General features: G+C 42.0%; 3 protein-coding genes across 3 annotated transcripts in view; 2 read left to right on the plus strand and 1 right to left on the minus strand.

Annotated features, from left to right (window-relative positions):
* The window catches only part of nrg2b (neuregulin 2b), a 76,638-nt gene extending 67,209 nt beyond the window's left edge, over window positions 1-9,429 (plus strand). Inside the window, exons 7-10 of the mRNA XM_030739805.1 lie at window positions 440-567; window positions 2,119-2,334; window positions 5,297-5,480; window positions 6,200-9,429. Coding sequence (XP_030595665.1) covers window positions 440-567; window positions 2,119-2,334; window positions 5,297-5,480; window positions 6,200-6,676 — 1,005 coding nt within the window. The 3' untranslated portion in view covers window positions 6,677-9,429. The remainder of the gene's footprint in view (window positions 1-439; window positions 568-2,118; window positions 2,335-5,296; window positions 5,481-6,199) is intronic.
* A 2,102-nt stretch (window positions 9,430-11,531) lies between these two features.
* LOC115787212 (N-acetyllactosaminide beta-1,3-N-acetylglucosaminyltransferase 2) lies at window positions 11,532-15,794 on the plus strand. Its single transcript, XM_030739797.1, has 2 exons — window positions 11,532-11,709; window positions 14,256-15,794. Exon 2 carries the CDS (start codon window positions 14,260-14,262, stop codon window positions 15,661-15,663), a length of 1,404 nt encoding a protein of 467 aa, XP_030595657.1. The 5' UTR covers window positions 11,532-11,709; window positions 14,256-14,259; the 3' UTR covers window positions 15,664-15,794.
* Window positions 15,795-17,007: 1,213 nt separating this feature from the next.
* eif1ad (eukaryotic translation initiation factor 1A domain containing) lies at window positions 17,008-20,517 on the minus strand. Its single transcript, XM_030739541.1, has 5 exons — window positions 20,348-20,517; window positions 19,993-20,111; window positions 18,826-18,934; window positions 18,264-18,372; window positions 17,008-18,154 (listed from the first exon to the last, which is right to left on the minus strand). The coding sequence occupies exons 2-5, from the start codon at window positions 20,077-20,079 to the stop codon at window positions 17,905-17,907; spliced, it is 555 nt and encodes a 184-aa protein (XP_030595401.1). The 5' UTR covers window positions 20,080-20,111; window positions 20,348-20,517; the 3' UTR covers window positions 17,008-17,904.
* Between the last annotated feature and the right edge of the window lie 455 nt (window positions 20,518-20,972).

The following is a 20,972-nucleotide window of genomic DNA, read 5'->3' on the forward strand; positions in this document are numbered from 1 at the left end:
AAATTAGGGACTGAAGAAGAAAAAGACAGGAGAACTAGATGTGGAGAAACCAGCAGCAGGTATGTGTCCCCCGATGGAGTTTGTTCAGCTTTGGGACTTAGATTTAACTCTACCCAGAAAGTTTTTTTCAGCCTTGAGGGAAGTTCTGCCTTCAGAAAAGTCTTTGTGTAAATAAAAATGGTGATTCACTGACTGCACGGGGAAATTTGGTGTCACATAGATGGCTAGATGTTAAAGGGAGGGCATAAAACACCTACCATCTTGGTGAAGATATAATAGACATGAGTCAGCATAAAAGCAAAGGTGAAAACAGAGGAAAGAACAGAAGCAGCCTGTTAGATGAACATTCACAGTTATGGATATTTTGTTCATATGTATGTTTGTTTTTATTTGAAGGGAAAAAAAGATAAAAATGACTTTTATGGGGGGTTTTTTTCAGTACATCTCCAAAAGCGTCCCCACGACTGAGTGTGTGATTAGCCACGGAGCAGAGGGCGCAGGCAACTATGCAGGCAGTCGAATGTCGACCCGCTCCCACCACTCTACCACTGCCTCACATGCTTCCAGGTATGAGGATGCACACATAATCCAAACAGAAGAATCCCTGTTCTCTGCTAATCTAACAAATAATACAGCCTGCTATTTATAGTGTAGTTTCCCTACATTTGCTGCATTATTCTTATAAATTTACAGTGTAAGCTGTAACACTTATGTGCCATGAAAGGCACAGAAGCAGCAGGTGGTCTTTGCGTGGTCGGAGCACATTTTATCTCTGAGCTGACACAGATATGCTTGTAAATACCAAACAGGTCGAGGTGGGCAATATACTATTACATAACATCTGGGAAAATACACTGTGGGCTACCATATGTATTTACAGTGCTTAACAAATTTATTAGACCACCACCCAATGTGAGGTTTATGCTACAGCTGCCCTAAATCAACAGTATTAGTAATTATCAAAATGATATTTTTAATGCTAAAATATAATTGTTGTTATCCGTAAATTTTCAATTTTACTGTTTTGCAAAAAGGCAGAAAAAAAAGTTATTTTTACAGTCATTTACTGGCATTCCTGAACAGAAAAAATTAGTTTTTAAACATTTGTGTTTTCTTGTTTTTATGACAGGTCAGCTAATAAATGTGTTAATCAGGTTGAGGAACTGCAGAATGTTGGTGTAGGTACCAAGTACTTACAAAATTCATATAGTATAATTTGTTTCTCCTTTCCTCAAAAATACCTTGTAGGTACTCAGTACTTACACAAGTATTTAAAGGTTTTACTCCTTTGTTAACCCTGCACCCACATGTACCAGCAGGGCCTGAGAAGAATTGTATTTGTAGTGTTTCTTATAATAAAAAAATGACTCAAGTTTGTAGAGGAATTGAACGGTGAATGTTTGGAAAATCATGGGCTGTGTTATGTCGTTACCAGGGTCAGCTTCACTTTTGCTGTTGCACTCACCTTCACTGTACTGGGGATGATCTCAGAGACTGTATGAACTTTTATATTGTTAGGGCTAAGTAAGCAAATTCATGTTTTAAAAATACCTGTGAACAATATTGAAAAGCAGGTTAGGAAGAAGTGATATTAATATCTAAATACTTGCTGTGACAAAGTGTGTAGGATTTGCAGTAAAAAATAAAAATCTCCAGAGTTACGGATTAATTAGTCACTTCGCCACCAGGGGGCAGAGTAATAACTCATTAACTGAGCTCTTAACTGCAGCCACAGCCACTGGACACACCCAGTGGTCTTATCTGTGGTACTGACTGCTGCTTTGGTCTAGCGTGGCATGTCTGCTAGATCACTGTAAAATCTGCCATGCCAGCTCCTGCGAGTGGCTTTAGTTGCAGCACACAGCATGTGTTTGTCCCCATGATAAATTACAGGAGGGTTTTGGCCACCTACAGCAGGTAGCTCAACCAACTTTAATGTACATTCAAAATATAAACAAGCCTCCCAAATCCAATGCTGTTTTTTTCATGCTTAACACAGGTGGCTGTTGAATGTCAGTGGGCACAACAGTACTAACTTCCATATCCCTCTGTGTCCACCTGCCTCCTCACTGCTGTTGTAACCTTCTAAACTTGTCCTGTCGACACTCACACCTGCAGACACGAGGAGCACACATGGAGCATGGAGCGAACAGAGAGTATGAACTCAGACTGCCAGTCAGGTGGGCTCTCCAGCTCTGTGGGAACCAGTAAGTGCAGCAGTCCGGCATGCATGGCGAGGAGGGCCGCCCACTGGGGCTGTACGGACACGTCGGGACCGGGAATGCAGTACGGGGACTCCTATGATTCTCTAAGAGACTCACCTCACAGTGACAGGTAGACAAAGTGTAAACTGTAGTGACTGTGGTTTGGAAGAAGAAAGGATTTAGTCATTGACTCTAAAACACTTTTGCTTTGCTGTGATTCTTTCCACAGTAGGCCCTTTACTCTCTGGCGACACCAAGTGGCAATTAATTGTTAGGAATTTATCTTGTTAAGGACTACATCACCCAGAAACTGCTGATTATAATGTTTATAAAAGTATAGTAGTAGTGAAGCGAATGACATAATTCAAATATCTTTGTTTTTGTTCAGGCTTCAGTTGTTAATTGACCTGCTCATTTAGTTTTGACTGATTTTCCATAATACACAGGCTCGACATCTTTAATTTGTCACATATTTTCACAAAGGAGCATGGTAAAAGTGTGATACAAGAAACTATTTAAGGAATTTTATAAAGTGATGTTTGAGTTCTTCTTGAACTTCTTATATAACTCCATACTAATTATGTAAATTATGCATTAAAAAGGAATGAGTTTGAATCTGCTGGTCGGCTGGGGCCTTTCTGTTTGGGGCTGTTTTATGCATGGGTTCTCTCCAGGGTTCCTGCTACTGTCCAGAGACGTGGGTTAGGTCAGGTGGCAATTCTTATTTGACCATAGGTGTGATTGGTTGTCTTTCTCTTTGTGTTAACCCTACTATAGCCTTGCAACCTGTCCGGGATGTACCCCACCTACTGCACTCTTGTACAAAACTGCAATTGCATAAGCAGAAGAAGATGGATGGGATGTTAATGCTGCACTTCCCAGTAATAATAATAATAATGTTTCAGAATATGGGATACCTGCAGTTGCATAGGTACAGCTGAACTCAAAGAGCTGCAGCAGCCATTCAGTTCTTGTTGGAGTGATAGCACATGTGCAGTAATGGTTTTTACAGTCTTGTGATTGGCTAAGCAAGTATGTGGGCACTTAATGGCAAAAGCAAAAAAAAAAGATCTTGCTATTAAACCTGAGCCGGCTGCTTGCAGTGTTTCTGTCTGAAGTTTTTTATGATTCCTCCCACAGTTCAAAGACTTGCGGGTCAGCTGAGCTTGAAACACTAACTTGCCTGCAGGTCTGAATGGGGTTGTTTTTTTTAGGCTTGATATGCTGCTTTTTAGGCAACAGACAAACATCTGACCTCCTTCCTCAGAATATTATGATGGAAGCCATTGCTCCGACTGGGTCCCTCAATAATGCCGTATCTGCAGAAGTGAACATTACAGGGCACAACAGAGAATGACAGAACTAGTCTCGTGTGTATTGTTCATTATGTACAGTATATGATTCATATGCTGCCTGATACACAGTCAGTCAGGATTGTTTATGTTTGGTGCTGCAGTTCAGACTTTGTAAGTGGGAAATTTCTGAACTCCATTTTAAATTGAGATTAAAATTGATGGGCTTCTTTTCGGGAATGTACCCTTACTTCTTACCGTGTGCATCCAGGGTGTACTTGAGTGCTGAAGCTGACAAGACGTTTGTATCACATTAATTCAATTCAATTCAATTCAATTCAATTTTATTTATATAGCGCCAAATCACAACAAACTGTCACCTCAAGGCGCTTTGTATTGTGGGTAAAGACCCTACATTAGTGGTCTCTGGAGCTTGAAAAAAGGGCGACTGGACTTCTTTTTGTTTCTTGAAGACCTTTCACCTCTCATCTGAAAGGCTTCTTCAGTTCTCAAACCAAAAGGTGGAGAGACCCAGGTATTTAAACCCCAGTGTGCGTAGTCCCCTGGAGGTGGTTCATGTGCATAATCACATGCTCCAAGGTGTGAAAGGAGGCGTGGGTCATTATGATCAGTGGTTTTGGGTGAAACCAATTTGGGACTTTGCCCCATTCTATCACGTGACCTATTGAAAGTCACCTGAACAAAGATGTGAATGGGGGTTGAGGCGCCTGGGGAGGGAGCTCAGGACAGCACTGTAAGCAGGGGAAAGTTGGTGACGTAATCCACCTCCTCTGTTCAGTGATGGTTGTTCACAGTGGACAAAGAAGTATCTATGTCTGTCTGTCATCCGTCTTCCTGGTCCAAAATGTGAACGTTGGCATCCTCAAAGAGTGCCCTTTTTCCTTCAGATGCAGATGTACAGCTGAGTCTTGTCCGGTTGAGGTGGCACTTCTATGTTGTGCCATTTGTTTGTGAAGAGGCTGTTTGGTTTCTCCAATGTAGAGGTCTGAGGTTCAATTTAATGAAAGCCCACTTGGGATAACCACATGTTTTAAGGGCTTTCTTTACATGTGTGTGTTCCTTTTGTTTCCCTTCTACTGTAGAGGGAACATTTTCTGCCCGGTGTTGCAGGGTCACCACAAGTTTGTGTTCCAGTGGGTGGTGGGAGTCAAAGAGTCCGTGTGTGTGGGCTTCTGGTAAACTTCAGTGTTGAGACATCCATCTTTCTCAATAAGTTATCCCTGGTATCCTCCCTGGTAAACCTTATGTGTTCATCTACTCAGTAGTAGAAGCCTTCACTCGCCACATCAACTCAGTAGATTCTACTGAGTTGATGTGGCGAGTGAAGGCTTCTCCTTCTTGGGTTTTAATTTTGACCCAGGTGTCATCCACATATCTGTACCAGTGGCTAGGTGCTATGCCTTTGAAAGAGCCAAGAGCTTTACTTTCCACTTCCTCCCTGTAAAGGTTGGCTACAGTGGGTGACACTGGGGACCCCATGGCGCATCCATGCTTTTGACTGAGAACTTACACACACATATTACATTAGTTCATAAACCTCTCCACACTTCTGTGTACTCTAACATCTACTAATTACTGTACTCAGGTCTCAAACTGAAATTTATTTTTAAAAAATGCTAAATTGTAAATAAGTTTATTAATACAGAACATTAAGAACGTCTGTACTGAATAAAGCTTGCTGCCACTTACTAAATGCAGTGTTAAAGTGAGTAAGAATAAAAGCCAAAATGCATGCAGCTGTGGTCATTTGTTGTGTTCTGTTTTTGTATTTTCATCCAGGTATGTGTCTGCGCTGACTACGCCAGCACGCCTGTCTCCAGTGGAGTTCCACTACCCCCCGCTGCCACCCCAGGTCCCCACCTTCCAGATCACCTCGCCCAACACAAGCCACGCCCTCTCCCTTCCTCCTGCTGCTGCCGCCTACCACAGAGATGATGACCAGCCGCTGCTACGATGCCCAGATGTACGTAAGCAAATGTGCTGCATGCATATCAGTGGTGGTACTGGTGATGTTCTGCCAGCAAGTCCTATAAAAAGCCCAACAGAATTAAACTGAAAGCCAAAGTGCCTGAAGTGGCCGTGGCTCAGCCAGTGGTTCGATCCCTAGCCGCCCCAGTCTGCTTGTCAAAGTATCCTTGGGCAAGATGCTGAACCCTGATGAGCGCTGCAGTGTGAATGTGTGTGAATATTTGAGAGAAAGCACTTAGACACTGAAAAAGTGCTTGTAAGAATGTGTGTGTGTGTGTGAATGGGTGAATGAGGCTTGTAGCATAAAGCACTCTGAGTGGTCAAGCAGACCAGTCCATGTCTGGCTGCAAATAGAAGTCTGGTGCACAAAAAAAGGCCCTTTGATCAGTAAACACCTTCCCGATGGATTTATGATCTTAGTTGCTAATATTGCATCTTATTGAATACAACATTAACTTAATTTTGCACATAACGATCCCCAGTTGAGCCTACCTTGTGATTGACAGGCTGCTTCCATGTGAGCGTCCACTCTCTTTTTCATCCATTTTCAAAACACCAAGACAGTCACGGTGAAGAATGCTCACCTCGAGGCTTCACAGCAGGACATCGCGGTGGCTGTTCCCATCTTTTATATGCAGTCAATAGGCAGAACATACCATTTGGTCTCCATAGTTCAGCGTGGTGATTCTAACAAATCTGTGTTTTCTGTTTTAGGATGGAAGTTTATACAGGCAGCCCCGACGTCCACGACGACCCTACCTGACGGAGAGCACAGGAAGTCTACCGTCCAGCCCCTACCGGCTCCCCGACGACGAGGCTTATGAGACAACACAGGAGTACGCCTCTTCACGGGAACCCATCAGAAGCCGGCGCCGCCCACGACGCAACCGACTCAACGGACACATCTCACAGCGCTCGGCGGGCTTACGGGACTACAGCTCACAGAGCTTCAGCCAGTCAGAAGAGGAAGAAGAGGACGAGGAGGAAGAGGATGCTCACGGGGAGAGCACACCTTTCCTTAGTATGCAGAACATGAACATGGACCCGCCCCTAAATGTCCCGGGTTTCCGTTCGTCATCCGGTGCAGACACACGGACTCACCGCGGGCTGAGTCGGCCAGGGACACGCAGCAACGGGCAGAGTCGCGGCTCCCAGTCGCAGCGCTCCAAGGCTGACAACATGCCCCTTTAAGACTTAACCTACCTTCGACGCCCACCATTACACCCCTGCCACCTCCCGCCCTCTCCACCTCACACACTCCCCTTCCTCCTACACACAACCCGTGGACTAGAGACCTGCACCTAGGAGAAATATTTTTATTTTGTATAACAGACAGATATTCTAAACAAATGAAATATTTATTTTCATTTCAGCAAAAATTGTCTACTAGCTAACAGCAAAGACTTTTTTTATAACGGGGGGGATATTTATATGTAAAGTTTTTTGATTTACAGCATTATGAGAGATGAAAAAATACGAGAATTACGTGCCAATTTTTTCACAAGTTAGATAAATAGAATAATATTGTGGTGCCTTTTGCTGTATGCTGAAGTCGGAGGTCCCATTGAGTTTTTGTAGCCTTTCTTATAAAGACTCCTCGTTTTTATAGAGACCAACCCTCTTCCTTCCTTTTGCTTTGGTTTGTTTCTCTGATTTGGGATCTTCCTCTTTTTGAACTGTGATCTGATTATGTCATCATGCAATATTGATTCCTCCTGTGTAAAAGGTGTCTGTTTACATGAGTATGATCCACGCGATGCGCTCGTTTCACAGGGACATTTTAGTCACTGACGCAACCAGATGTGTAAGGGTAGTTTCCTCGGATGAACACACATCGGTCATTTACGTCCTCGTTCGCTGCCTGTCAGTCATTTGTTGTTATTTCTGTGAAAACAGGAGCGTTAGGGAGTCGTTGAGGGAAAGTAACTCCAGATTCCTCGTGTAGGTATTCAGGGTGCTGCCATGACATTGGTGGTGGTTGCAGTGCGTGCGTATGTGTGTGTGTATGCGTGTGCGTGCATGCCTGTATACGGTCCGTACACCTCATGAAGCCTCATTCGGTTGGCGCCTCTGTTCACCTTGGAGGGTGTGGTCTCTCTTGTTTGACTGACACGCTCCTCTCACCGATCCTCACGCTGCCAGAAGCTCCATTGCACTGTAAGAACCTCCCTCCGTGAGCAGTTATTGGCCAGGGAGCTGCCGATCCAAACCGAACCTAACCAATCCAGTTGTAATCCAGCCTGACTCTGGCCTCCCGTGGACTGCCTAGCCCGCTCGTTTCCTATGCCAGCAGCTTAGAGCCGCACTGTGTCTCAGGACTTCCCCATCACATCACAGCCAAAAGACTCAAAGCAGAGAACGCACGTCATCTCAGTCACAGTTCAGTCCGCAGGTCAGATCCGCATCCCCTCACTCTCCTTCTTTTCCATCTATCAGGTTTCTCGCGTTTACTTGTGGCTATGAGAAAAGGACGAGTTCGTTCAGACCTTTGGAATCAGTGGGCGGATTCAGTTACTTCTTTATTTTTTTAAACTTCAGAAGGTTTTGTGTGTTTAGTGAGCATGTGTGTAGCCGTGTGTGATTTCACAAACGATGATGATGATGATGTAAAAATGAAGTTGTGCAGAGACAGCGTCTGTTTGCTCTGATGCAGGGGCGTTACCTTGGAATTCTGCCCCCACCACTGAAAGGTGGATCTCCCTCTGGGTTCCCCATTTTCTCTCTCTTTTTCTTTTCTTTTTTTTTTTCCTTTTCTTAATGGATATAATCCTACTGGAAGCTACGCCCCCACCCCACAGGCTGTGGGCACCTAGAATCGTCACCACATTTCGCCACACTAGTGACGGCAGCGCTCCGACCACGTGCGGGTTCACACTGCTAGAAAGAGAGTTTCCAAGGCCGATTCTCCTTTTTAGTTAGCTCACAGCCACATGGTTGTATATGATAATCCTGATTACTGCATCCTTGATTTGCATTCCTATACCTTTATTGATTGAACTTCATTTGCTTGGTCATATTGACTGAATCATCTGTTACGTGTCTGTCTCTGTCTGCCCCCATCCACCCCACATCGCACCTCACCGTCATGTCTTCCTCACCCTCTTACAGAAGCAACTAGCAGATAAATTTAAGCCCCGTGAGTAAACCAAACAGCACACTACCAGTAGACCGATCATGTCAGAAACTCTTCCACTACAGGTGTACATCAGCTTTTGAGACCCTTAGAGAGAGAGAGAGAGACCCTTTGAAGCTCACTGAGGAAAATGAAACTGTGTTAGATACAATGTGTCCCAATTAGAGTTAATTTCCAGTAAGTAGAGTTTTTTTTTTTGAACACAGGCAATGCATGGATCACAGATATATAAATTATTCCCTCATGTTTAGGGGGAATCATACGATATGAAAATATAATTTAGGTTCATGGCCCAGTGGTCTGGCTAGTTTTGTCTTACTATCACTGTAATCAATCTGGGATTTGCAACGTTGAAATTACTGCGAGGATAGTGTGCTTCTAGAGCTAGTTGAACTGTTGACTACCCCGCCCTCTTTCTCCTCAACCCCCAGCCCCCCACCCCACCCTCTCGCTTCCCACCCACCTTTTACAAACACACGTACATTTCTCACGTACATACATCGTACATAATGAAGCACACACTGAGCCCACAGACACACAAATCCCATGCATACACAGCCACGCAGACCTTTCACGTTTGTTTGTCAAGCAGTTTGCCTTTGTCTTTTTTACCAACCAACCTACTTTCTCCTCCTTCTGCCTCCCCCTCCTCTTCTTCCTCCTCTCAACCCCAAATCCCCCTGCATGTCCTAGTGGTACTGGTAGTTGGGTGCATGGAAAAAGCAGCAAGCAAATCATTTTTCCACTCGGTGAAAAAAATAAAAACAAAAAATAAAAAAACGTGTCCTCATTTTAACATTCAGCAATAAATCCCCTTCTCTTCATGTCCATCATTCTTGGAATATGCTAGAAGATTTTTTGCAAGTTTTATCAAAAACATACTACTTGTAAAAGAAGAAAAATCCAAAACCACCCCTTCATATGGAAAATAAAACTTTATTCCTACCATTTTGAAACAGTCCTGTCATCTTTGTAACTAAAAGACCCACTGCTTCTTGTTTCTTTCACACCCACATACGGTCAGGGCAGCAGTATAAGAGAACACTAGATGGCAGCATTTATATTCACCTTAAAGGGACCTAATATGCTCCTTTCCATATTATTATTCTTGAATAAATACAGTAGCTTTGCATGAGTCCCAGCTCAAAAATAATCCTCTGTTATTCACCTTATACTTGGTGCAGCCACTCAGTTCATCCACTGTCTGAAACAAGCAGTTTTAGCTGCATTTCTGCAAAGTCCCACCTTTCTTCTGGTTTTCATTCATAAAAAAAAAACAAAAAGCATGAGATACTCATAAGTATATCCACTCTCACTGATGTCATTTAAAGCCAAGGGCAGAAAAAATAGCTGGAAACAGGATTTAGGGCAGTCTGAAGCCTGACCTTTTGTCTCGCAGGGATTACTCACACATCCACTGACCATACTATTTGAAACTTTGGCCACAACTGTAACTGTATATGAATCAAAGGAAAAGGGAAAATAATAGTTAAAAAAAAAAAAAAAATTTATTATTATTAAAAATTACTGTTTTAAAGTATTAGGAGTTGAATGATGGCGTCTTCAATCTGTTACCAGAATATTAGATGATTCCTGTTTGTATGTAAGCTGTAAGTTTTTAATTCCATCATGCAGACAATTTTCACAGCGCACATTCTGACATGAATGGGTCTTACTAAAAACTGCAATCATGGCCGAATTACATTTAGGGTCTTTCAACAACAAGCAAGGACCAAAAGTTATTTACTGGGGAAAAGGTTTTTCCAAGGGTCCTGTGATCCTTCTAGCAATGTCTGGGCATATATTTGCAGACATTTGCACACTCAGCACAGCAGCACAGCGGTTAGTGCTGTTGCCTCACAGCAAGAAGGTCCTGAGTTTGAAACACCACACACAACCCTGAACTGGATAAGCAGAAGAAAACAGATGGGCTGTACCCTTTACCGCAGCTGGAGCTGTTTGTGTTGCAAAGCCTAACTGCTTCAGATGCATGTGTCACAATCCTACAGAAGTGTCTGCTGGACCAGAGATAACATGGGTAGGAATGGCAACACCATGGCTGCTCTTATTATTTTCAACATCCGCATTTTTACAGAAGGTAAACTTTTTATTCAGATTCACGTTAATGTGAGAAACATTATTGTAGCCCTGCACACATTTGCACACGCAACAAAGAAACAATTTTATGCGTATATTGTACTTCTGTATACACCTGTGACTGCCGTTGGGGGTGTAAACACGTAAGACAGAGAGACTTTATGCCTCCAATTCATGGTTCAAATGTTCACACTTTGTGGCACGAGCAAAAGCAAAGCTAAGAAGGGACTGTTGGGTTAAGAGCACTGAGTGATTCTTGTCTTAAGATTTTCCCTTCAACTAATTCACACTTGCTTGAGGGCTGTTGTGACGCAAGAGCGTCACAATTCCGGATACGCTGCATTATCTACACTTTTTGCTTGGAATTCCTGTCTGACCTGATGGGCGTACATATAAATCACTGGAAACTGAGAGAGCGATTGCCAGGTAATGACGTTCTGCATCCTTTCCTTAAGCTTTCCTTAATCTGCTGTCTAAATAAAGGTTAGGTGGAGGTGTAGGGTGACTTAGAGTACTCATCTGTTTCCTAACTGACTTTGTTGACTAGTAATCAGACCAAAAACACATCAAAATGAAAACACCCCTTTAGGTTTCATGTCCAGCTCAATATTTCCTCCTTTTGCTTTTGTAATGAAACCAATAGTTCAGTCCATAATAAATGTTAGTTTTGTATTTGTCCTCTCTTTTGTTGTATATTGGTGTGCTGCCCATTGTTTGTGGGTGGAATTCTCGTTTGCTTTGCCAGTGGGTGTGTATCTGTGTTGCATGTATTTAGTTGTAGTTGTGTATTTAGCTCTCTAGAATCCAAAGCAGCCTCATCAGTCACGAGGCTCAGAGGAGGACCTTCAGCTACAGAAGAATACCTTCTTGATAGACTGACTCGCTGGATTATATCTTTAGTTCTTTATGAAGGGGGAATCGTGTCTTCTCCTTAACTAGATACCAGTGTATAAGATCATTATTCTGTGAAGGAGGGAGCCTTCATTAAAAACAGGTAAGCAAAGAAAACTGCTGACAGCTTCATTAACCGTCTGAGGTCAAAGTTATTATAAATGGTTATATTTTGGAGAAAAACAAAATTGACTTTGTAGAAAAATGTGAATAATTTGTGATGCTTGTAAGTTAAAATGATGATTTTCTCTCATCCTGATTGGGAGAACAAGTTAATTAAAACAAAAATTAGATCTCGTGGGGTCAGAGTAAGAGTTAGGGTTAGGGTTAGGGGAGGCTACGGTCATCATTGAATTGGGCATCAGAGGGTTAATATTTCAGCACTTTAAAAGAAAATGAGACCATCTTTTCAAATGACGACAGCACGTTTGCTATTAAACACAAAGAGTTTGTGGACTGCATTTATTCATTTAACTGCTGATAAAAATATATTGAGCTTTTTTTCAAATTTCAGAGGTTAAATGAATCTGTTTAAATATGGCTTAAAGATGCCTTTTTTGAACTTGTGACAAGTAGCTCCCAAAACAACCACAATGCTAAACTCGAATGACAGAGTCTTTGTAAGTAGATGAAGATGATTAATAGATTGCACATGTCTTTGGAATGACCAGAAAAAATGGTTTTGAATCTTTAGGCTTACATGCCAAATGAAGAAACAAGGACACGCACATCCAAAATGAAGGCTGGGTGCTAGAACAAAAAGATTTGTAAAGAGAAAAAAAGGGGGTCCGCACACCGGCAAAGCTCCTAAACCACGTTTTTAATCCAAACAAATCTTAATAAGAAGTGACGTTTCGGGCCACAAATTGCCCTTCAGACTTAGCGAGAACAAAGCAGGACTCATCATATACGTACACAACACGTCATGTGATGGACGCTGCCCACCTATCAGAAAGGAGGAAGGCAAAAAACACACGTGTATATAATCATCCATCAACAGAAAGGAAAAACATAAATATATAAATCCATTACAAAACAATATATTGCAAATATACAATGAATATTCAATAAATATTTAAAGAATACAACTAATCATACATGTAGAAAGATACACATACGTATATGTAGAAAATACTACAATTATTAAAAAGTGTTACATGTCCTGCAATTCTGGTAAGATTTGTAAAAATAAAAAGATTAAAATATATACCATCAAAAAAATATACAAAAAAAGTACAAAAACACAGTCAAGAAATATATACATAAGCAGTAGTCAAAATGTAGGAATGGCAAAGGATAGAGACTATAAAAAAGGTCTCAAATCAAATTCCTCGTTAAGGCCTTGAGGAGCCAATGTGTTCAAAGTAAAAATCCAAAAAGCCTCTCTTTTTAATAGAGAGGAATTGATGTCCCCACCACGACAGTGGGGTTTAACAGCTTAATGGTCTAGTTGTTTCAGTTATCAGAGATACTATCACTTGTCAAACTAACATCGTCATTTATTTACTTAAATGTCCCTGTGGTTTGGCATACGTGGGTAAAACAACTAGACCATTAAAAATCAGAATATCAGAACACCGGTCATGTATACGCAATCAGGACCCCAAAAGCTCTGTTGCTGTCCATTTTACACAAGCTGGACATAATGTCTCTACTCTTACTTATTGTGGCATTGAAGCTGTTAAACCCCATTGTCGTGGTGGGGACATCAATTCCTCTCTATTAAAAAGAGAGGCTTTTTGGATTTTTACTTTGAACACATTGGCTCCTCAAGGCCTTAACGAGGAATTTGATTTGAGACCTTTTTTATAGTCTCTATCCTTTGCCATTCCTACATTTTGACTACTGCTTATGTATATATTTCTTGACTGTGTTTTTGTACTTTTTTTGTATATTTTTTTGATGGTATATATTTTAATCTTTTTATTTTTACAAATCTTACCAGAATTGCAGGACATGTAACACTTTTTAATAATTGTAGTATTTTCTACATATACATATGTGTATCTTTCTACATGTATGATTAGTTGGATTCTTTAAATATTTATTGAATATTCATTGTATATTTGCAATATATTGTTTTGTAATGGATTTATATATTTATGTTTTTCTTTTCTGTTGATGGATGGTTATATATACGTGTGTTTTTTGCCTTCCTCCTTTCTGATAGGTGGGCAGCGTCCATCACATGACGTGTTGTGTACATATATGATGAGTCCTGCTTTGTTCTCGCTAAGTCTGAAGAAGGGCAATTTGTGGCCCGAAACGTCACTTCTTATTAAGATTTGTTTGGATTAAAAACGTGGTTTAGGAGCTTTGCTGGTGTGCGGACCCCCTTTTTTTCTCTTTACATGCCAAATGAGCCAATTCTACTGGCTGCTAAAGATTGCGATAAAAAAAGAAGCTTTTTTTATGAACCTGTTTGTGAGATTGCTTTAGAAATGGCCTTATTTATTTAGATTATTTCTTCTCGGCATCTTGTAATCTTCCTCACTTCATTCCACTGCAGAGCTTTGCCTCTCACTCCACATACACATGAAAATACTCATACATTTAATAACTGTTTCATATTCTGAAACTCAAACATTTTGACATCTTCGGACAGACATCAGATTTGTCTAAAGTAACTTGCTGCTTGTGTATTTGCAGCTGAATGGCGCGGTGTTACTGTCGCTGGCGCAGGGTGTTGATCTGTCTGTGCACACCTTGCATCTTCCTGATCCTGCTGTTCACCTATGTTAGTATCATGCTGTGTATGGGCATGAATGAAGTGGCAACACCGGCGAATACGTTCATAGCAACGAATCCTCATTTTGTGGCCAATGGACTTTTAAAAAATGAGACCTTCGCCCCGCTCCCTAAAACTTTCTGGGAGGACCAACAGCAGACAAAGGCTCTTTGGAACCATCTCCAGCAGGCCGTCGACTACCATTTTAACCCCATCCTGCATCCCAAAAAAAACAAGAGATTATTAAGGAATAGCAGCTTTTATGATTTCCTACTGAAGCGGAGCTTCTCTGAAGTTGCCAGCTTTGACAGCGTCATGGAAGACTTTGACAAGCTACCAGAGCAGTTGCAAAGGTTTGTGAGGCACATGCAAAGGAGAGACTACCCAATTCTCCACCACCCAGATGGAGGATGTGGAGCTCAGGGGAAAGGTGAGCAGGAGCCCACTCTGCTTCTCTTCGCCATCAAAACAACACCGGCTAACTTCAACAACCGACAGGCTATTCGGCAGACGTGGGGCCAGGTGGGATGGGTGGCAGGACAGAAGATAAACGGCAGTGGCAGGGATAATGTTGGAGGATATGTCCGCAGGGTGTTTCTACTGGGCAAGCAAAACACCAAAGAACTGAGTGTGGATGTGTCTGAATTACTGAAGTGGGAGAGTAACCTTTATGGAGACATTCTGCAGTGGGACTTTGAGGATACATTTTTCAACCTCACCTTGAAGGATGTGCTCTTCTGGAGCTGGTTCTCACGCTTTTGCAGGCAGACCCGCTTTGTCTTTAAAGGAGATGACGATGTCTTTGTCAACACCCCAAAACTGATAACCTACCTCCAGATCCAGCTACAGACGGCACGTGTAAAAAACAACATGCAAGAATTTATGATTGGAGAAGTCATCGAAGCAGCCTCACCCAACCGAGTCAACATCTCGAAGTACTTCATCCCAGACAGCTTCTACGAAGGGTCATACCCCACATATGCAGGCGGTGGAGGGGTGGTGTATTCAGGCCAGGTGGCCAGACGCCTGCACCTAATGTCTAAAAGAGTTCACCTGTTCCCCATCGATGACGTTTTTGTGGGGATATGTATGATTCGACTCAGTGCCTTCCCCATGCACCACCCTGCCTTCCTCATGTTTGACTTTCCCAAAGATGATTGGAAAGACCCGTGTTTGTACCACACCGTCTTAGTGGTCCATAAGCGAAGCCCCAAACAGGTGGTTCAGCTTTGGGCCGGCTTGAAAGAGACACAGGCACAATGTGGAGATGTGCCTCTGAGGGATGAAGAGAAGAAAAACACAAGTAAAACCACTGTGCAGCTAGACTGAAAGGCCTTCAGCCAGAAACCACTGATTAAATATGACCCACGCCCCCTTCACACCTGGGCACATGTGTTCACGCACATGATCAATAGAGGGTCATAACCACCTCCAGGGGACTACGCCCACAGGGGTTTAAATACCTGGGTCTCTCCACCATTTGGTTGAGAACTGAAGAAGCCTTTCGGATGAGAGGTGAAACGTCTTCAAGAAACAAAAAGAAGTCCAGTCGCCTTTTTCAAGCTCCAGAGACTACTATGACCTGGATGACTGAGAATCTACACAGACAGCCAGTTATGCACATATTTTGAAGCACTGTTTAATTTCAGGGATCACTGGGAGATAAAAACTGCATGTAAAGAATTATCAGGATTCTTTGAGTGTCGAGTCTCTCTCTCTTTTGTCTGTGAATAAACCAGAGCTACAGGACTGTGACAAAGTTTGTTAATGAGTTATTGCCATTAGATTCTGACAGCGAGCATTTTGGTGAGATTCTGTCAAGGTCACTGTGTCCACTACTTATTTATTCACTGTCATGGGTCCATGTTCTGAACTTATATTTAAAGACTAAACTTCCTTTCAGCTCGCAGCTCAAACGCAGTGCAGTTCACAAGCTTCAAACATTTGTGTTCTCACATGCACCTTAGCATCAAGAAAAGTTCAGGGCTCTGGTGTGTGTGTGTGTGTGTGTGTGTGTGTGTGTGTGTGTGTGTGTGTGTGTGTGTGTGTATAAGCCAAACAGAAGCTACCACGCTTATAATTGACTGTTATGAGCTGATGCTAAATGTTAATGTGCAGTCCATAAATGCTGAGCAGTTAGTTCAGGAACATGTGAGCTGAAGTAAAGCTGAAACTGAAGGAAAGACACAGGAAGTGGCACAACAAATGCAAGGAGAGTTGCTTGGTTTTTTTTAAAGTGAAATTTTTGCTTCTTAGGTCCTGTCAGGACTTGTTCTGCAGCATTTTGGATTAAAAGGATCCAAAAGTACCCGGTGTTATGGGTGTTATCCTGGAAATAATGAAACGTGATGAATCAGCCAACAAGCTTTTCAGTTTCAGGTTACTACAACTGAGGTATTTTAGCTGTGCCAACCAAACCAAACATTCTACCTGTTTCTATTGTAACATACTTTTGGATTTTGATCGAGATGTAAACAATCTCATCCCAACACAAATGGAGTAAAAGTTACACTTTAGTGAGAAAATAGCATTCATCCAAATACCAAAGCTGAAGTCGTGCCAAGGGTGGAGTCATTTGCTTTTTCCCTGTCTGTAACAGGTTTCTTTATTAAAAATTATTCTTCCAGTCAAGCTCTCTTAATGGGCTCATCAGTGTTCTGATGAGTAAAATAATAAATCTTATAATTGATGTGTGTCACGCTCATATCTGTGAATAGATTCGTGCAGTGTTTAAAATCAGTGAGCTGACAGGATTCATCTCTGTATTTTGTTTGGCATCACATGACTCGTGCCAAAGTTTCCTCTCATACCTCAGTGAGTGTTATCCAAAAAGGTGTGGGACTGGTTCTGCTTGAAGTAGCAGTTTTCTGTCCAGTGTTCATGGTGTAATCTTCTGAGAATGCACATTTAGTACAGTTGTTCCCACGGCCATGCCCGTATGACGTCTGCACAACTGTTTCCATCCAAAGCAGACGGCTGTTTGACTGTGAAATAATAAAAGACATTTGAGATTAAATATCGAAGCCCACAAGAGTCTGTGTGATGAGCATATTCTGCCCGGGATTTATTTCATTTCCAAAGTTTTTCATCATTTCACAAATCAAACTCAGCTGCTGGGTGAGAGTAAATAAAACTCAAGTGGATACAGTTATTACTGTAATGTGGTCGGTAATGGTGCAGCTTGTTAGAACCATATCCAGCACCAACAAGACATTTTCCTCAGCAGCCAAAATAACACGAGTGATACAATTTTTGAGTTCCTATCAAATGTATTTTGTCCTACGGAACAGGTTGAATAGATTTAGATTACCCTACAACTATACTGCGTGCTCTTTGTATAATGGTCTCACTGTAACCCTATTTTAATGTCACAGATTTTTATTTTACAAGCAAGAATTATGTCCGTTGAATGAGCCCAGCCATTCAGAACAAGAACTGCGGAGGACGCTGTTGCATGACGGCCATTATTTTAAATCATCGTGGCATCAGTCAGTGACGACAGCAGCACAGCAGAGGACGCCATCACATCTTTTTCACAGCTGCTGATTGTCCGTGTCCTCACTGCTGCTTCTATGAGCCATTCTCCGTCCTTTGCTCTTTGTCCCCGTCCCCATCCCCGTCCTCTTCGCTGTCATCCTCGTCCTCCTCACAATCGCTGTACTGGTAGTTACAGCGGTTAGTGTTTACAAAGAGGTCACTGTCGTCATCTTCAGAGTCGCTAACATCCTCTTCCTCGTCTTTCTCCGGCGTCTCCTCGTCCTTTTCCAGCCGTTTCTTCATCCTGTCCTGCGTTGACTGCTCCTCCATAAAGCCCTCCGGCCTGGAGTCAAGAGAGAGAAAAAAAAACCCAAAACATCGCTTTAACACGTGACAAATGATGCTAATCAGGAAACTTATAAGTGTGCAGCTGCAAGTGGGTTCCCACCTACCAGAGGTTCTGTTTTTGTAGGTACTGAATGTGATCCTTGTAGAGAATAAAGCTGATCTCTGCCTTCACCTTCTCTCCTTCCTCAATAGGATCCACAATCACATAGTCACCTTGGCAGAAGATAAAATTCAAATGTGAACCAAAAAGTACAGGTCATAACAAATGAACAGAAATAGAACTCTTATTTTAGACCAGTACTAGCTAGCACGTGATCACTTTATTGACTTAAATGTTTGCACTACATTTTATATTATTGTCTTATTTTGAAAAGGCACTGAATACCAAAATCTCAAAAAAGCTTTTTTTTTTCAAAGCTGTAGACCAACTAACTAGTCTGGGTGCCCACCAAAAAACAGGAAGACAGCAGCACACACAGCTTGGCATGTAATCAGCAGTGGCCTATGTCAAATGTTATGAGTATATGCCACAGAGAAGTGGCATATACTCATAACATAGGTGCTACAAACCACCAACTGCAAGTAGAACATCATCCAAAACCTTTCAGCTGTCACTGGATTATTACTCGATCTTTTAAACACTTGACTGTTCTCTCCATCTGTTACCTCTCTTGATCCAGATGTTCTTGCGGAACTTGGTGGGCATGCTCACCAAGAAGGTCTCACCCTGAGCTGTGACAACATCATGAAGGTTGTTACCACGGCTCCCAGTTACCTGTAAAAGTGCAGAGGCAGAGAATCAGCATGGAGTTAGAAAAATACACTCACTGGTCACTTTATTACAGGTACACCTGTTCAACTTCTCATTATTGCAAGTATTTAATTACATGGAAGAAACTCAGTGCAATTATGTGGGTCAAAATGAACTGCTGAAGTTCAAAATGAGCATCAGAACTGGGAAGAAAGGTGATTTAAGTGAGTCTGAATGTGGCATTGTTGTTGGTGCCAAATGAGCTGGTCTGAGTATTTCAGAAACTGCTGATCTGCTGGGATTTTCCTACACAACCATCTCTGGGTTCACAGAGAATGGTCTGAAAAATATGCAGTGAGCAGCAGAGGATGCCAGAGGTCAGAGGAGAATGGCCAGACTGATTGGAGCTGATAGGAAGGCAACGGCAACTCAAATACCCACTTATTACAACAAAGGTATGCAGAAGAGTGTCTCTGAATGCACAACACGTCAAACCTTGAAGCAGATGAGCTACAGCAGCAGAAGACCACAGCAGGTACCACTCCTGTTAGCTAAGAACAGGAAACTGAGGCTACGATTTGTACAGGCTCACCTGAACTGGACAACAGATCACTGGAAAGGTGCTGCCTGATCTGATGAGCTTTCATTTCTGCTCAGATACTCAGATGGTAGGCTCAGAATGTGGTGTAAACAACATGAAAGCATGGCTCCCTCCTGCCTTGTATCAAGGATTCAGGCTGCTCCTGGTGTAATGGTGTGGGAGCTATTTTATTGGCACACTTTGAACCTCTTGGTACCAACTGAGCATCACTTAAACCCCACAGCCCACCTGAGTGTTGCTGCTGGCCATGTCCATCCCTTTATGACCACAATGTACTCATTCTAATGGTTGCTTCCAGCAGAATAACGCACCGTCACATCATCTCAAACTGGCATCTTGAACATGACAGTGAGTTCACTGTACTGTAAACATAGATGTGCAGCTGACAAGTCCGTAGCAACTGCGTGATGCCAGTGTACGATGCTAAAACGTGGATGTTTCATAATGCAGAAACTACAGCGTACTTCGTGCAAAAGTTTACCTTCACAATCTGCTGGTTTTCTGTGGGTGTGACAAAGTCTCCAAGAACCTCCTTGACGACGTGTTTGCGTTTAGTGGCCTGTGACATTATAAAAGGCAGCTTTCAGGTTCCTTCGCCAGCTGAGAAAGACAAGAGCGGGTGTCAGAAAACAGTAACAAAGGTCAGCTTGATGTGAAGACAGCTAAACTGAACTATTTATTTTATTTCATTTTCAGCCTCTATAAAACTTTCTGGCTACCTTAATAATTTAAATTCCCTCTGCCAAGTTGCTTCTACACATTCAGTAGCTGTTTACTGATAACTTAGCGAAAAAAGCTAACACTAGCTGCCCTCACATTAGCAGGTTACATACTACCTTGAAAGAAAGACGGAAGTGGCTGTTTGTCTTTTTGAAGCAGAGTCTGTATCTGATCAGATCAGCGGCTAAAAGTCGGTGTTGAAGAGCAGACACTGAAATATTCAGTCACAGAATAACAGAATCACATGTGTTCGTATTTTCAGCACATAAAACAGGGAATGTTACACTTCCGATGTCAAATGCATGTGACTTTCAAATTAAAAGCATACGACTACTTATCTTTTTTATTTTTAGCTAAAAGGCCATGTATTAAATGTGTAAAATGTAACGGAATGGGCAGAAATTAGCTTCAGCTTTGATTGTGATTTATCGTAAGCCAATATTAGTGACTTATGATGATTTTTGTTTCTTATTCTAGAAGCTACTCCTAAAGGCTACCTGTTCCATGACCGCCCCTTGGGATTGTGGGAAAAGAAGTTTTCTTTCGATTAAAGCAACATTCAAGATCACTAACGGTGATCCTGAAACCTGCTCATTTGGAAAACTAATGCCCTACATTGTCTTTCTAATTGCCCTTCTTCCCAATATACTGTTTAAAATATAAACAGGTTCAAATGTTTTCGCCCTTTACTTTTATATAGATAATTTTTGACTTTGTAGTTATTTGTAGTTAATTTTGCCT

Source organism: Archocentrus centrarchus, chromosome 10 (genome assembly GCF_007364275.1).
Source record: "Archocentrus centrarchus isolate MPI-CPG fArcCen1 chromosome 10, fArcCen1, whole genome shotgun sequence".
Taxonomy (NCBI): Eukaryota; Metazoa; Chordata; class Actinopteri; order Cichliformes; family Cichlidae; genus Archocentrus; species Archocentrus centrarchus.

Bases quoted from the DNA above. Each gene is read 5' to 3' on its own strand.
- LOC115787212 (XM_030739797.1), top strand. From the start codon at position 14,260: ATGGCGCGGTGTTACTGTCGCTGGCGCAGGGTGTTGATCTGTCTGTGC.
- eif1ad (XM_030739541.1), bottom strand. From the start codon at position 20,079: ATGTCACAGGCCACTAAACGCAAACACGTCGTCAAGGAGGTTCTTGGA. The intron at 18,935-19,992 runs GTAAACTTTTGC...GCACTTTTACAG, and splicing joins AAAACCAGCAGATTGTGAAG to GTAACTGGGAGCCGTGGTAA. The intron at 18,373-18,825 runs GTAACAGATGGA...TCTTCTGCCAAG, and splicing joins GAACATCTGGATCAAGAGAG to GTGACTATGTGATTGTGGAT.